Source organism: Bos indicus x Bos taurus, chromosome X, assembly GCF_003369695.1.
Source record: "Bos indicus x Bos taurus breed Angus x Brahman F1 hybrid chromosome X, Bos_hybrid_MaternalHap_v2.0, whole genome shotgun sequence".
Classification (NCBI taxonomy): Eukaryota; Metazoa; Chordata; class Mammalia; order Artiodactyla; family Bovidae; genus Bos; species Bos indicus x Bos taurus.
The window spans coordinates 12,948,209-12,965,742 of NC_040105.1; the positions used below are offsets into that span (position 1 = coordinate 12,948,209).

Genomic DNA, 17,534 nt, shown 5'->3' on the forward strand with positions numbered 1-17,534 from the left:
CTCTGCCCTGGTCCAGTGCCAGGGGATTCGCTTCACCTGAGTTGAGTTTCTCATCAAGGCCTGGAAACAACATTCTGAGTGTTTCACATTCCACACTTCACCAAGGTCAAGTCTTCTGAAGCATAAATAAATGCAATCCAGCTATCAGTGAAATTCTGCCCAAGGGGCAGGGCTGATGCACAGTAGGGAGAGAGAGCCTCCATTTGGGTAAGGGCTGGGAGAAAGTCTGGGAGGGCTTTGTGAGGGCAGAGGCTTCAAAGGTGCAGTAGTCTGTGGGTCAGATGTAGAGAAGGACTTGGGCAAGCAGAAGGGTCCTGGCACCCACCCTTGTGACTTCCCCTTCTTGGAAAACTTCTCTTCCTTTAGTCCCTGTGAAATGACAGCATCTGAGTCTCTTCCTGCCTATCTATCCAATTTACTGGTTCTCCATCCTCAAATGGAACTCTGTCCCAAGGCTCCATCCTTGGCTCTCAGTCATCAGACAATGTATCCTCCAGGATTTCAGCCCAGCCCCTCTGCAGAACAGCCTGAGGCCTGATTCCCAACCTGAATTCATTGCCCAGCCTCTGTCCCGCACCTTCATACTGAGCCCTGGGCACAGCCATTGGCACATTCACGCCTTCTCCTCCCTATCTCACTCTGATCCCCAAGCCGGCTCCCCTTCGCGACTTCTCTCTCAGCTAGCCCTCTGAGCTGACATTACCCTAGGCTTTGAAAACGCTGCAGTTCTGGCCGCCTTCTCTCCTTTGTGCTGTGCTTAGTCACTCCCTCATGTCCTACCCTTTGCAAGCTCATGGACTGTAGCCCTCCAGGCTCCTCTGTCCATGGGATTCTCCAGGCCAGAATACTGGAACTGGTTGCCATGCCCTCCTCCACAGGATCTTCCCAATCTGGGAATCAAACCCAGGTCTCCTGCATTGCAGGCGGATTCTTTACCATGTGAGCCACTAGGAAAGCCCAAAAATATTAGAGTGGGTAGCCTATCCCTTCTCCAGGGGATTCTTCCCAGGAATCAAACTGGGGTCTCCTGCATGGCAGGTGGATTCTTTACCAGCTGAGCTAATCAAGCAACAGAGCTTGATTTCTCTTTCCTCTGAAAATACAAGCCATATTTTCCCTTTCCCTGTCATTTCTGAAGCTTGATCCAGATACCAGCTTCATGCAGTGATTCTCAAGGTATTGTCCCTAAACAGCACCATCAGCATTACCCGGGAGTTTGTTATAAATGCAGACTTCCAGGCCCCTCCCCAGACCTAGTATCTGAGGTGGTGGAGCCCAGCCATCAGCATTTTAACAATCCATCCAGGTGATACTGATGCATACGAGTTTGAGAAGCAGTGGATTACTATAATAATTTCTCATAAATTCTCCACAATCTATCCTGACTATGGCTACCACATTCATTTACTTACAGTCTTTATTATGGCCAAGCTTCCACTCCAGAACCATCAATGGCTCCCAGTTCCCTGCCTCCTGAAGGCTAAACTCCTCCACCTAGCTTCTGAAGCTTCATTTTCAGATTTCGTCTCTCCAGTGTTCTCACTAGACTCCTTAAGACACTGCAGTCCAGCTGTGACAGTGCCTGCCCACCCATACCCACCCAGCCAGGCCCAACCAGGGTTGGATTAGGACCTTTGTTTATTTATATTTTTGGCCACAGCGGCACAGCATGCAGGATCTTAGTTCCCCGACCAGGGATCGAACCTATGCCCCCTGCAGTGGAAGCGTGGAGTCCCAACCACTGAACTGCCGGGGAATTCCTGGATTAGGACCTTTAGAAACCCTGAACAGTGAAAAGTGGCTAGTGCCCCTCTCTCAGGTAGAAATGAAAATAAACTCAGCTGTAAAATCATCATGCAGAAGTCTACCACATTACTGATTTTTCCCCATATTGATTGGTTTGCTGCTTTAAAAATATATTTATCAAATCTATTTTTAAAAGTTATTTATGGTGCTACTCTGCTTTCTACTGCTCCAAGTTCACGCTCAGTATCTCTGATTAATCCATGTCTGCCTTGGCGGATCCAAATCCTACTTGCTGTTGAGGACTCTGCTCCTTTTATGAGCCAAAGTGGATACACGAACGACTAACTTGAGCAGTCCTGTCTGCTCCATGAGCCAGAGGGACATTTTGTATTTGTGTGTGTGTGTGTGTGTGTGTGTGTTTTCCCCCTTCAGCACCTAAACAGTAGGAGAGTAGCAAGTCCTAGCTGATGTTAGGGTCCCTGCTTTTTGTCCCTTTGACCAGCAAGTGTTGTGGGCAGTCTCCCAGGGTGCTGAATATAATCATATAATCAGCCTCCTCTAATGTCTAGACCCATTTTTCAGAATCCTTTCAGTCAGCAGGTACCTGCTGAGTGCTCACAGGAAATGAGTTTCCCAGAGGTATAGGACTCTATGCATTAACAAAGATACCAGGAGACAGGGGAGAATCATACCTCTAAGACACTGCTCCAAAGGTTAAAAAAAAAGGCTCCTTTTAAAGTGAATCAATCAGGGCTCAATTTCTGAACATCATTTATAAACCCAGCCCCACCCAAATGCCACATACCTAAGACCTTTTAATAAATGTTTTAGCAGTGAAGATGTTCCTTCCTATTTAGAAGTGACTTTCAAACCTCCAATGGAATATCAATGATATATTTGACCCACAAAAAATAATTCTCTGCAGCTGACATTTCTCCTGGGAATAAACTGTGATAAGTGGCTTGACATGGTCCACAGGACCCTGCAGAAAGAGGTGTACACATTCTGGAGCAACCATGTGAAGGGCAGATACCAGTAAGTCATGGACATCTGTCCAGTAACTACCCTGTGGCCACATTTCAGATGAAGCCACTGAAATCACCCCACCCTCATCTCTCTTCTCTCCTAAGCATGTTAACAGACCTCCCCAGCAGGCTGACAACACAGCCCCTAAACTCACCCCCCATCAATGGGTTGGAAAAGAGCCTCATGTCCGGGGGCTTGCTGCCGTTTCTGCCTGGTCGTTCACCATCCATGGTGCTCTCCTGGGCTGGGCAAGCTCCACACTCCACTTCAGCTGTTCAGGAAAGTCCAAATTCCATGCTCCCCCGGGTCCTGGGAAATTCCAGGGCTGTGAGTGGCTGAGCGGCACCCTCCTGGTCAGATGGCAGAGAACAGGACAGGCAGGGTAATCTGAGTACTACCTGTGGTCAAACAGACACGCGCACACGGGGACACACACACACACATACACACACACGCACACACGCACGATCTACCTCACAGGCTGGAGGCTGCCCAAAGCCCACAGCAGCCCCCCAGCCTAAAGTCTGCAAAGTTGCTGATGTCACGTCCTTTCCAAAACTGAGACCAATCAGTGAGGAAGCCTTGAGGTTTATCAGGAAGGAAACTCACAGTCTGTAACTTTGGGAGAGCCCAGGGAACAGGGTGGGGGGTGGAGACCGTTAGCCTTCTGCAACATTGTTTGCCTGCTGGATCCACTTGTTGTTTGGGGGTTTCTTGCTGTTGAGACAAGCCCCAGAACCCAGGAGCTGAGAAAGCTGGTTTTGCTGCAGCCCTGCTGAATTGCTTGCACAGCAACTTACACAGCACGCCCTGACCATCTGCACATGTGGTTTCAATTTTTCTGGGAGTTTCTTATGGGAAAATGTGTCTATATGTTACAAAAATGCACGTTTGGAAAGAACTTCTAGTTTCTACCTTCTGACTGCAGGGGTTGCACTAAATGTCCTGCTCACCCTTCTCCACACATTATATTTTAACTTCTAAATAAATAATTCAGGGTTGCTATTGGGGAAAAAATGGATTGCTGGGCAGCAAGGGGGCCTGGAGGTGAGCTGCTATCTTTCAATGATTAGTTATAAAACGTTTTACTGTGTGAAGTTTTCCCCGTTTGCCTTTACAAAATATCTGGGGTTTTGTCCGTGTCTTTTCAAATACACCCAGCTTCCCCATACCCTTGGGTGCTGCTGGCTCAGGCTGATGGCCACCCCTGGATTCCCACTCCCTCTCCAAGTATAAAGGGACTTTCCTTCCCCATTGGGGAAGGCTCTGAGTTAGTCTCAAGCATAGTCTGCTTGTGCAGCGATCACCGATTATTTTTAATGTCAAAGATACAGCCTTACTGTTTCAGATTCACCAAGCCTCAGTTGACCCATGTGGGAGCCACTGTTTACAGTCTGAGGAATGTCCTGCATATTTTAAAATGCATTTTCCTGCATTCATGGGGATACACATTTATTGCTGTACCTTTTCCACATGATTGTAATTAACACAAACACTTTTTACACTTATTTTGTCTTGGGGATCTTTTCATTTCAGCAGAATAACTCAATGGCTCTGTCCTTTTCTTTATTCACTACAGCAGAGCATTCCTTAAGTATTTCACACCAAAAACATTTCATTATTCCCCTAATGATGGAGGCAGGGTGTTACCATTTTCTTTTACTACTGCAAAAATACTGCACTTCATATATTTCTACATATGGCTTCATGCACGTATTGAAACTGAGTCCCCCTTAAACTGTTCCCCGAGTTTATGATTAACCTCTCTATTCGAAAGTATATTCCCTTTCTTGTCCTGAACCTGTGCCCCTCAAGACAGAGGACTATTAAAGAAAAAGGGGGAATTGGAGCCCAACACAAGCCTCTCTGTCCCTATTGTTTTAAGTACAAGGCTTTTTGCTTTACTCTCTCAGGCCTCCCCAATCTGCATTAGTAAGTAGGAAATGTGAAGACTAGAAACAAAGAATAGCTGTTAGGCTGGGAAATGGTAACAATTTAGACTATAAATCTGCCACATAGCACACTAACTGAACTCTCAGTTCCCTAAAAGATACAAAGTTCTGACACACTTGTATAAGTTGTTTCTAGAGGAAGCAGACCCCCACCAGATGAAAACTGATGACAAGCATGTAGACCTCAGACTGGTCAAAACCCAAAGGTTGGTGATGCTTGAAATGTCATCATGATGCCCACCAATCCAAGAACACAAGCTCACCACACAACCTGCAGCTCCCTCATTCACACTGCCTTTAAAGCCCCTCCCCTAAAGGCCATTGGAGAGTTTGGGTCATTTGAGCATGAGCTGCCCATTGTCCTTGCTTGGTATTCTGTAATAAACACTATACATTCCTTCATCACAACGCAGTGTCAATAGACACAATGAGTGTCAATACCACACTGAGTGGACCCAAATTTGGCTCAGTGACAATATGCAATTATATCCAGAGGCGAGATTCCTAAGAGTGGAAACACTGGGTCCAAGTTGTGCTCATACACATGTGATCTTTTCTACAGAACTAAAGACACACAGGAGTGGGTACAAGTCAAACAAGAATCCCGAATGAGATCAATGGATGGTCTCAATGTTGATTTCCTGGTTGTGATATTTTACTACAGTTTTGCACAAAGTTATCATTGGGGGAAACTGACTGGGCCAATTAATAGTCTACAATTATTAATCAGTTCACTTAAAATTTAAATACTGCCAAATTGCCACTCACCTAGAGCCAGACATCCTGGAATGTGAAGTCAAGTGGGCCTTAGAAAGCATCACTACAAACAAACCTAGTGGAGGTGATGGAATTCCAGTTGAGCTATTTCAAATCCTAAAAGATGATGCTGAGAAAGTGACTCAATATGTCAGCAAATTTGGAAAACTCAGCAGTGGCCACAGGACTGGAAAAGGTCAGTTTTCATTTCAATCCCTAAGAAAGGCAATGCCAAAGAATGTTCAAACTACCGCACAATTGTACTCATCTCACACGCTAGTAAAGTAATGCTCAAAATTCTCCACGCCAGGCTTCAGCAATACATGAACCATGAACTTCCAGATGTTCAAGCTGGTTTTAGAAAAGACAGAGGAACCAGAGATCAAATTGCCAACATCCGCTGGATCATGGAAAAAGCAAGAGAATTCCAGAAAAAAACATCTATTTCTGCTTTATTGACTATGCCAAAGCCTTTGACTGTGTGGATCCTAACAAACTGTGGACAATTCTGAAAGAGATGGGAATACCAGACCACCTGACCTGCCTCTTGAGAAACCTGTATGCAGGTCAGGAAGCAACAGTTAGAACTGGACATGGAACAACAGACTAGTTCCAAATAGGAAAAGGAGTACGTCAAGGCTGTATATTGTTACCCTGCTTATTTAACTTATATGCAGAGTACATCATGCAAAATGCTGGGCTGGATGAAGCACAAGCTGGAATCAAGATTGCCGGGAAAAATATCAATAACCTCAGATATGTGGATGACACCACCCTTATGGCAGAAAGTAAAGAACTAAAGAGCCTCTTGATAAAAGTGAAAGAGGAGAGTGGAAAAAGTTGGCTTAAAGCTCAACATTCAGAAAACTAAGATCATGTCATCTGGTCCCATCACTTCATGGCAAGTAGATGGGGAAACAGTGGCTGACTTTCTTTTGGGGGGCTCCAAAATCACTGCAGATGGTGATTGCAGCCATGAAATTAAAAGACACTTACTCCTTAGAAGGAAAGTTATGACCAACCTAGAAAGTGTATTAAAAAGCAGAGACATTACTTTGTCAACAAAGGTAAGTCTAGTCAAGGCTATGGTTTTTCCACTAGTCATGTATGGATGTGAGAGTTGGACTATAAAGAAAGCTGAGCACCGAAGAATTGGTACTTTTGAGCTGTGACGTTGGAGAAGACTCTTGAGAGTCCCTTGGACTGCAAGGAGATCCAGTCAGTCCATCCTAAAGGAGATAGTCCTGGGTGTTCATTGGAAGGACTGATGTTGAAGCTGAAACTCCAATACTTAGGCCTTCACACCTGATGCGAAGAGCTGACTCATTGGAAAAGACCCTGATGCTGGGAAAGATTTGAGGGTAGGAGAAGGGGACGATTGAAGATGAGATGGTTGGATGGCATCACTGACTCAATGGACATGAGTTTGGGTGAACTCCGGGAGTTGGTGATGGACAGAGAGTGCTGTTCATGGGGTCACAAAGAGTTGGACACAACTGAGCTACTGAACTGAACTGAAATTGCCCTCCAGCTCTATTTGCAGAATTAACTGAGAATGCCATAAGCATATATACATTGTTCACTACTGTATCAGGAAAGATCTGAAGAAAAATGAACCTTGCATTTGGCAGGAGAAATTTACTCCCAGTGTAGACTGGCTGTCAAGGAGTTAAACAGTGCAGCAGGAGAGCTGGAAAGCATCCCATTCTCTGAGCAAAATCTTCATAGTAAAGCTTCTTTATTTACTTTTCATTAAATACCAAGAAGATAAGGTTTCTCTATGTTCAAAGTTAACTTGATTGTCCAAAACGACAATAAAGAAGATTTGAAGGTTGTTGCCTTAGCATCTGGGAAGGAATTAATCACCATTTTATCTTCTCATAATGCTGATCAACACCTGTGGATGCTGGAAGATGGGAACTGTTTGTTGTTTTGTTTTTAAACTATTTAACAACAGTTCCAGTCAGGAATTAGAAAAATATTACTAGGGAAGTTGATGCATTTTTAAGGATCCACATGTGGATAAAGTTGAACTACATGTATGAGAGCTTTCATTAAAGAGAAACAGCTTGGCTTACAAGAAGCCGCAAGAGCAAAACAATCTGCCAGCTTTGAGTCGGTCTCTGTGTCTGTCTGCATGTTCAGGAAACTCAGCCCAGGTTAGGTAGGAAAAAAGAATTATGGCCTGTATCAGCAGTAAGGCCATAATCATTCTCTATCAAACGCAGACTTAACACTGGCCACTGACTCTGCCCCACCCCTCACCTATAGATCTGTGGCTGACATCACTCATGGGATTCCAAGACTTTCCTCCTGACACCTTAGGCAGACTTGGAAGTCACCTTCAACCAGTCAAAGTCGGCCCCAGAGCTGAAACCTCATGTCATTGCAGCCGGCAAGTTTTCAAGTACAAAACCTTTAAAACCCAAAACGTGCATCTCTCCTCTGGTCATTCAGAGTGATCCGCTTTTCCTGAAAAAAGTCCTGTCTTAGTTGTGCCCGTCTAATTGGCTCTGCACACTGAGCTGGCTGCTGTTGTTACTTTAGAAAGCTGTCACTCATTCTTACTCCATAGATCAGTGCGGTAAGATTCAAACAAGGATGTGTTTTTTTGAAAATCTGGCATAATGCAGTATTCTTGAGCAAACAATCGGGCAAATCAAAACTGAGAAAGAGTCTTCATAACAATGAGGCTGAACTCTTCAAAAATGCCAGTGGGGTGGCATAAAACACAGAAGTGGTGGGGGAAGCTTTCTAAATGACAGGAGAATAAAGAGACTTGATCAGTAAATGTGATGATCCTTGATTGGATCCTGATTAGGGAGGATAAGGCATAAAAGACATCAGTGCCACCACAGAAATTTAAATATAGATGTATATCAGATACTCCAAGTGCATCAATGTCAAACTTCCTGCGTTTGATCACTGCATCGCCCACGCTTAAGTCAAAGAAACTGTGTTCTTAGGACATGCTTACTTGAAGTACTCAATGCAGAGCCTTGTGGAAGCGTGATCCAAGGGGAGAAACGTGTGTCCCTATGTACATATTTTGCACCAAATAGAAAAACCTGGGACTTCCTTGGTGGTCCAGTAGTTAAGACTCTGTCCTCCCAATGCAGGGAGCCCAAGTTTAACCTCTGGTCAGGGAACTAAGATCCCACATGCCACAACTAAAGCCTGGGGCAGCCTAATAATTTTTTTTTTTTAAGAAAAAGTTAACATAAGCTCTATAGTCAAACTGCTTGAATATATGTAGTCAGCACTGCCCATTCTGTTCACAAGCCACTGTCATTCCTCATAAACCCAGCAGCCCCATGTCCCAGGACCTTGGGCTGATTGGGAACATTGTTTTCATTACACTGTTATGCAGGTTTGTAAAACAAACCACAGCCTGTCTTTATTAAAATGTTTGATATTTTGGTCACTGGGGACCTTTTTCCCTTAACATTTGAATTTTCTTAATACTGCACTACAATTTTTCTCCTGATGACGTTTTTCGGTGCCCCCTTAAATTTTTTGCCTCACTCACCTCCTCCTAATCCTAGCCCTGGTGAAGAATCATAAAACTCAGAGTTTACTTACAAAGGGCTCATTTTAAAAAATATGTGTATAGGTATTCATTATTCATGGAACTACTTATATATGTAAGTGTGTATACACACATTCATACAAATATGTATATATACATATACATACATATGTTCATATATACATACAAAAAGGCATAAGCAAATGTGGCAAATCTTATCAACTGACAAACTGAAGTGATAGATAGACAAATATTCATTGTATTATTCTTGCAAGTGTTTTGCAAGTTGAAAGATTTTCAAGACATAATGATGGCAGGAGAGGAAATTAATGAAAACTAAAACGTAGTATATACTTTTCTACAGGTTACACTCATGTTAAAAGATGAAGCTGCTATTGTGACTGTGACCCTGTCTGACCCCTGCCTTTGTCCTGGTACAGACTCTGCTAGAGAAAGGAGATGATGCTGATATTTCACATGCAAATGTCCATGCAGGAGTAGCCTGGCAAGGATTTGGAATGGGAGTAAACGAGAGGTCCTCCAGTGCACAGAGTGCCCTTCCTTGACAATGATTCAGCCCTCACCATGACAACTTCAGGCACTGTCTCTGAAAGGTCAGCTGTTCTCTATGTGGGAAGCGCATAAAATCGTCTCAGCAATGAGCACTGTTATTGAAAAAAGAAATATCTGTAAACTTCAGGTTTGTTTGACATGGCAATATTAGAAATACCAGGGAGGAGAATTACTTTGGGAGAAAACGGTTCCTTAATAAAATATGAACAAAAACTTAGAGATGTTGCGTGATGTACCCAACCTTTTAAATAATTTATGGGCTTTTTCAGAGAGTTGAGGTTTGCATCTTCAAGTGACACATGCAAGCTTAGTTTTTAAAATAATGGGTCACAGCAGATGATGGATACAGTCAGATAAATGATGGATGGATAGACAGATGATAGGCACATGGTATACAGATGAATATATTAGATATCTCTGTAGGGAGACAGATGGCATTTGAACAGATAATATGTGGTACTTGTTTGGTTATGAAAATAAGTTTCCCTTAAAATGATTCATTATGTAGGTATTTTAAAGTATTTTATATTATTAAATAGTTTTCTTAGGAAATACCACTTCTGAAAATCTAAGAAATATTTCAACTGTTTTAAGATTTATCAAAATGAAGTTCACACTCATATTATTTATAATAGCAAGACATTAGAAATAATTAAATATCCAACAATATGGAAATAGCTAAGAAATATGAAACCACCATTTTAAAGGATAGTTTCAAACAGTTTGAAACTTAGAAAATCATTACAAAAATAGTTTGTGGGGAGAACAGAAATCAAAAAATACATTTGTAACAAAAATAAACAAATGAGACCTAGTCAAACTTATAAGCTTTTGCATAGCAAAGGAAACCATAAACAAAATGAAAAAACAACCTATGGACTGGGAAAAAATAATCACAAATGATGCAACTGACAAGGGCTTAATTTCCAAAATATACAAACAGCTCATGCAGCTCAATACCAAAAAATACAAACAACCCAATCAAAAAATAAGCAGAACACCTAAATCCTAAATAGACATTTCTCCAAAGAATACATACACAGATGGTCAACAGGCACATGAAAAGATGCTCAACATCACTAATTGTTAGAGAAATGCAAATCAGAACTACAGTAGGTACCACCTCACACAAGTCAGAATGGCCATCATCAAAAAATCTACAAAAAACAAATGCTGGAGAGGGCGTGGAGAAAAGGTAACCCCCGCTACACTGTTGGTGGGAATGTACATTAGTGCCACCACCATGGAGAACAGTGTGTAGGTTCCTTAAAAAACTAGAGTTTCCATATGATCCAGAAATGCCACTCCTGGGCACGTATCTGAAGCAAACTCTAATCTGAAAATACACATGCACCCCCATGTTCACAGCAATAGTATTCACAATAGCCAAGACATGGAAGCAACCCAAATATCCAACAGATAAACGTTTGACAAAGATGTGGTATACATACACAATAGAATATTACTCAGTCACAAAAAAGAATGAAATAATGCCATTTGCAGCCACATCAATGGGCCTACAGATTATCATACCAAGCAGAGAAAGACAAATACCATATGATATTACTTAAATGTGGAATCTAAAATGTGACAAATGAACTTACTTACAAAACAGAAACAGACTCATAGGCATAGAGAACTAACTTATGGTTTAGCAAAGAGGGGCACAGATAAAGCAGGAGTTGGGGATTAGCAGATACAAACTACTATATATAAAATAGATGAACAAGGACCCACTGTAGAGCACAGAACCATAATGGAAAAGAAAGTAGAAAACAATGGGTATATATATGTATAACTCGGTCACTCTGCTGTTCATCAGAAACAAACACGACACTGTAAATCAACTATACTTCAATTAAAAAAATACTTTTGTAATAGGATTGCTACATTAAATCAAGAAAAGACACAAACAGAAAACCCTGTCAAGATGTATTAAAAGTACACTGAAAACAGTCACTAAAACCTTAATAGCAAAAATTAAATAAATATTAGATACACACACGAATACTTTCAAAATTCAGTCACCCAGCCAGGGACCTTGCCTAATCAACTTACTTAAAACAGTGGCTTTCATCATTGCTCTTTACCACAATTTCATTTTTATCATTTCCTGTCGTGATGATATGTCTATGCTTATTCCCTGTTGCTTCCACTGACACATAAGCTTTTCAAGGGCAAGGACCTCATCCATCTTTCTTTCTCATAGCCTCAAACTGTGTCTGGCACATAATAGATGCTGAGTAAGAAATGCATGAATGAACGGAGAAGTTACTGCAGAGTACTTCAAATATGATTGAAATGGCAAGAAATCACACCACTTTGGGAATAAAACATTCCACATCCTCTGAAAAAAATGAAATAATCTATATTAGTGGTCAGAACCCCCCAAAGCAAGCCATATAATCTCATATAAACTAGATGATTCATCTCAGGGCCTAATTCTAGCTTGATGGAATGCAGGGCTCAAAGGGAATGCAAAGACTATTTCGTGGGGGAAAAAAAATAAAGACTATCTTGTGCCCAATCATAAACCATCTAACATCACAATACCACCAAGATGCAGGGATCTGGACTTGTTCCACACCCATTCTGGATGCAGAAGGATCAATGGGATTCAGTTTAGGAGCAGAGCGCCCCCTACACACACACACACACACACACACACACACACACACAGAGCGCCCCCTACACACACACACACACACACACAGAGCGCCCCCTACATACACATACACACACACACACACACACTCCTCCCCCTCCCCAGATTTGGGAGGTTCATACAAACGATTCATGAAATTCATGGTCCAAAATTTCCAAAAGTGGATGCAACAACAGGATTGTCAAGTTCCTTGTGGCCACAGACAGACTGAACATCCTAGGACATCCTGAGGCTTAACACAGACTTTAGACATTCAGTAAGATGCAAGCACACCAAAAAAGGCACTCTGGCAAACACTCTGAAGACAGAAAGCCTCCAATTCCTGCATATCCTATGGTATCTATTTTAATTTATCAGTATTTTTCTTTAAAGTTTCTTTGATAGTATCCTTACAAAAGAGCTCCCCTTTCATGTATATTCATGAACATTTTATTCCAGTATTTTATACCATCATTTGAAATGTTTTAACATTTTCTAAAAACCAGTATTTGTTTTTAAATTGATATGAAATAAGAAGTTAATCTTTATCCCCCAAATAGTTAACTACGAGTACTTATTTGATATGAGTCATGAAAATCAGAAAAAGTCTAGAACAATATCAACAGAAATGTAATGTTAGCCACACGTATAATTTAAAATTGGATTGTAGTCACATTTAAAAAGAAGTGAAATTAATTTTAATAATGAACTGTATTTAACCTAATAGTGAATTGGCCAAAAAGTTTGTTTGAGTTTTTGTAACGTTGTCTGGGAAAACCCAAATGAACTTTTTGGCCAGCCCAATACATTCAAAATATTATCATTCCCATGTGTAATCAACATCAACAAGGACTTCGATAACTGCAAGTTTCAATTAACTGTGATGTTTTAAAGTATTTGGCTTTCTTATATATAAAATAAAACACAAGGAAATAAAATTTTAGCAGAGATTTATTCATGAAAGGAAACAAAGGGGAAGAAGGGAATAACAGAATCAAGAATCCATCTTGGAAGACTTATATTCATCATAATCTTATCCACCCAGATTTACGTGTCTACATGCTATGCAGAATGGTAACCATTAGATAATCGAGAATCATGAATCTTGAAAAACTGCCTACTAGTTTCACTCTACTTAACAATTTTTTAAAATTTCTTAGTGAGAAATAAAAATGAAAAGGTTTCTGATTGTGCCTTGGTTAAAAAGAATGCTAAATTAATCAGGTGTCTCCACTCCCCACATACTCCAGTTCATCAGTGTTATGCTCTAACTAGCTTAGCTCATGTGAAGATACCAGGAGTCTAGCTGTTGCGCATCTACACTAGGCACCCCGGGTACAGCAGGCAACAACCTATTTCTTTCCAAGTATCTTCCTATAGATAGTTGGGACTACTGGTATAGGAGGAATTTTTCCAGTGGGTCCGGCAGGTACAGTTTGTGGATGGTCTTGTGACAGTTGCGACCCAAGCACTTCCGGACACACAGGCGGCACAGCTGGGAAAGAGCAGGTGGGCCTGCAGGAGGAATCAAAACACATGGTCACAGAGGTGGTAGGAGACGTGCAGGGCCTGCCAGTCAGGCCTCGGGGACCTCCTGACTTGAGCTGCCCCTGAGGTGGTGCTGGCTGGGTCCTCACTCACACTCAGAGGGGGGACCTTCATTCTGACAAGGATCCCAGCTCAACAGAGGATCTGGAGAAAAGATACAACCTACTTAGACCCAGCTATAGCCTGCACCTCAGTCTTGGGAGGTCTCAAAGAGCTGTCGTGCCTGTGGCTTTGAGTCCCGAAGGAAAGCAAATTAACCAGGGTTGAAAACATGGTCGAACAGGCTGAATGAGCATTTGGCTGGGATCCTCGGCATGCAGGGGCATTTGTAATGCCCTGTTATTTCCTTTCCTTACTGTACCAACAAAGACTGCTGCAAGTAAATGTACGTAATTACTGGACTATACGAAGCTTTCCTTTTCAAGAAAATCCTATTGTCACAGTGTCTTGCACCCCATGAGAAATGGTGACTACATGGGCTGAGAGCCAGATAACACTTGGATTGATAATGCCAAGGAGCACCCATGTGCCTGAAAGATACCTGGAGGAGCAGACCATCGCCCTTAGTCAAGACCTTAGGAAGCTAGAATGCAAAGTGTCTCCCCTGTCACACAACTAAAGCTCCTCAGAGTGACCTCTGACATAGCTGGTATTCAGTCTTCTAGAGTGAGCATCTGTATTTATGAAGATGGAAGGCAGAGGAACTTGTTTAGAAGAAATATAGATCTTAGACCTGGAAACATCTTTGATGGAAGGAAAGACGAAATGTGACAGTGGCTATAAACCATATTCTTAGCTAATAGTTGTTAAGTCCCCGGTATTTCCAAACTGGGAGCTGTTAGTAGAGATTCAAATCAAAGAACAACCATTAAGGACACGGACTACTGGAAATAATGTAGACCCGTCTTACTGAAAGTGTGGCCTCAGACTGGCAGCATCAGCATCACCTGGGAGCTGGTGGCCACACAGAGTTTGGGGCCTCACCCCAGAGTTCCCGAATCAGAATCTGCATTTTAAGGAGATTTCCAGGTGATCTGTAAGCACCATGAAGCTTAAGAAGCACTAAAACTATAGATGCAAGCCTCCCACTCGGAAGGTATAAGGTATACAAGACGTGGGGGTGGTTTCACAAAACGGATCTGGTGAGTGAAATTAAACTCTTCCCCATTAGAAACTGTTTCAGAAGATTCAGGATTGTGGCATCAAAACATTAAGAGTGCACACTGGAAATATGGTTACCAAAGAGGAAGGAAGGGAAGGATAAATTAGGACTGTGGGGTTAATACATACACACTAGTATATATAAAACAAGAGAAACAATAAGGACATACTGTATAGCACAGGGACCTACACTCAATATTTTATAATAACCAATAAGGGAAAAGAATCTGAAAAAGAATATACATATACATGTGTGCTAAGTCACTTCAGTCACATACGACTCTTTGCAACCCTTTGCATGGCAGCCCGCCATGCTCCTCTGTCCATGAGATTCTCCAGGCAAGAATACTGGAGTGGGCTGCCAAGCCCTCCTCCAGGGGATCTTCCCGACCCAGGGATCAAACCCACGTCTCTTACATCTCCTGCACTGGCTGGTGGGTCCTTTACCACTAGTACCACCTGGGAAGCCCATATATATCTATATCTATCAGCACTTTGGCCACCTCATGCGAAGAGTTGCCTCATTGGAAAAGACTCTGATGCTGGGAGGGATTGGGGGCAGGAGAAGGGGACGACAGAGGATGAGACGGCTGGATGGCATCACCGACTTGATGGGCATGGGTTTGGGTGAACTCCGGGAGTTGGTGATGGACAGGGAGGCCTGGCGTGCTGCAATTCATGGGGTCGCAAAGAGTCGGACACGACTGAGTGACTGAACTGAATATATATATATATATATATATATATATATATATATATATATATATATTGAATCATTTTGCTATATACCTGAAACTAACATGGCATTGTAAATTAACAATATGTGTATGCGCTCAGTCATGTCTGACTCTTCGCGACCCCATGGACTATAGCCCACCAGGCTCCTCTGTCCATGGAATTTTCCAGGCAAGCATACTGGAGCAGGTTGCTATTTCCTTCTCCAGGGAATCTTCCTGACCCAGGGATGAAACCCGAGCCTCCTGCGTCTCTTGCATTGGCAAGTGGGTTCTTTACCACCTGACTCACCAAGGAAGCCAAAAATCTATAATACTCCAATAATAGTAATAATAAGAGTGCAAGTTAGAATCTTAGTTTTTAGTTAGCATCCTAGTCCTACATTTTAGTAGCTGTGTGACCTTCTGAAAGCCCATCTCTTTGTGCTCCTCTTTTTTCTATTTGAAGCTGGGTTAAAGTACAAGTTACCATAAAGCTCTCATAGCTTTAAGGTTTTGAGAATTCAGTGAGATTCATCAATGTTTCTTTGTCTGACATATGGAAATCTGAATAATTACTATTACTTTAATGGTCTCCTGAGCATACAAATGCTCGGGAGAGGCTCAGATAGTGTTCTCTTTTTATGGCGACCCAGCATGGTTCTCCGTAGAATCTGGGATATCAAGCCTTGTAGAGGCCTGCCTTCCCTCCTCCAGCATGTAGAGATTCATTAGCCCACAGTGGATATGGGCATGGGGCAATGGGGAGCACAGATTCACCAACTCCCTGAGCTGGAGAACAGGCAAACAACTTCACCATTTAGTCCAGTTTCTGAAAGACACACTCTGTGTCCACTTGACCATATCTAACTCAAATTTTTCTCATTTCCCCTAAATTACCTTCAAGTCTTACAAAGCAGTCTGCTCAATCACGTGCTTATGCCAGGATACACGGGGCAGTTCCACCTTTTAAGGTGAAAGCAAATTTCTCTCTTTTCTTGTTAATGCACAAACAAAGCCACATACCAGGTGTATGAAAACGTCCCTTTGTTATAAGTGACAAAATTCCGTCTGGCAGTGCTAGAACTTGCCCCCCCCCACGTGCCACCCCCAATTAAAAAGAGGAAAAGGAAATAGGTAAGAGAGTCTACAGGGAGGCAGGAAGGAGAGAGAGTACATGTGCTTGTGGAGGAGAAGTGGATGCCCAGCCCTTCCTTACCTTCCCGGAGCAGGAGTGCCTGCTCCACGCTGCTCTTTGGAGCTGCCAGATCAAGTGCACTTTGGCCCTGGGCATTTTTGCATTTGAGGTTAGCCCCGTAGTCTATCAGCAGGTGGATGATTTCCACACTGTTCTGCTTGGCGGCAGCATGGAGAGGGGTGTCCAGCCACTGACCGTGGTTAACATTGGCTCCTTAAGAAAGCATATGACCACAATTTAACAATACACGTTAGTGAAGAAACACGACAAGCCTGAAGTATGCTCGCTGTCCATAAAAACATCTTAAACACCACGACATATTTGACAAATCTTTGAAAATATATGACTGAAGCCTAAACCCTCAGCAATGCCTACTAAGACTGTTTCCAAATATTTTGACAAGAAAAGTATTGAATAATGGTATTTTTATCCTGGAGAAAGAAATGGCAACCTACTCCAGTATTCTTTTTTTTTTTTTAATATAAATTTATTTTAATTGGAGGCTAATTACTTTACAATATTGTATTGGTTTTGCCATACATCAACATGAATCCACCACGGGTGTACACGTGTTCCCCATCCTGAACCCCCCTCTCACCTCCCTCCCTGTACCATCCCTCTGGGTCATCCCAGTGCACCAGCCCCGAGCATCCTGTATCATGCATCGAACCTAGACTGGTGATTCATT

General features: G+C 42.4%; 2 protein-coding genes across 9 annotated transcripts in view; both read right to left on the bottom strand.

The window, feature by feature from the left end:
- ASB9 (ankyrin repeat and SOCS box containing 9) overlaps positions 1-3,364 on the bottom strand; it is a 28,601-nt gene extending 25,237 nt beyond the window's left edge. The window contains exons 1-2 of one of the 3 annotated variants that reach the window (XM_027534680.1): positions 3,246-3,364; positions 2,927-3,122 (exon numbers count right to left, since the gene is read on the bottom strand). In XM_027534680.1, the coding sequence (XP_027390481.1) occupies positions 2,927-3,002 (76 nt within the window). In that variant the 5' untranslated portion in view covers positions 3,003-3,122; positions 3,246-3,364. Of the gene's footprint in view, positions 1-2,926 lie in introns of all 3 variants that reach the window. The other 2 variants (XM_027534681.1, XM_027534679.1) reach the window with 2 other exon arrangements.
- Positions 3,365-13,159: 9,795 nt separating this feature from the next.
- The window catches only part of ASB11 (ankyrin repeat and SOCS box containing 11), a 32,145-nt gene continuing 27,770 nt past the window's right edge, over positions 13,160-17,534 (bottom strand). For all 6 annotated transcript variants that reach the window (XM_027533247.1, XM_027533248.1, XM_027533251.1 and 3 more), the window contains 2 exons: positions 16,868-17,059; positions 13,160-13,741 (listed from right to left, as the gene is read on the bottom strand). In XM_027533247.1, the coding sequence (XP_027389048.1) occupies positions 13,617-13,741; positions 16,868-17,059 (317 nt within the window). In that variant the 3' untranslated portion in view covers positions 13,160-13,616. The remainder of the gene's footprint in view (positions 13,742-16,867; positions 17,060-17,534) is intronic.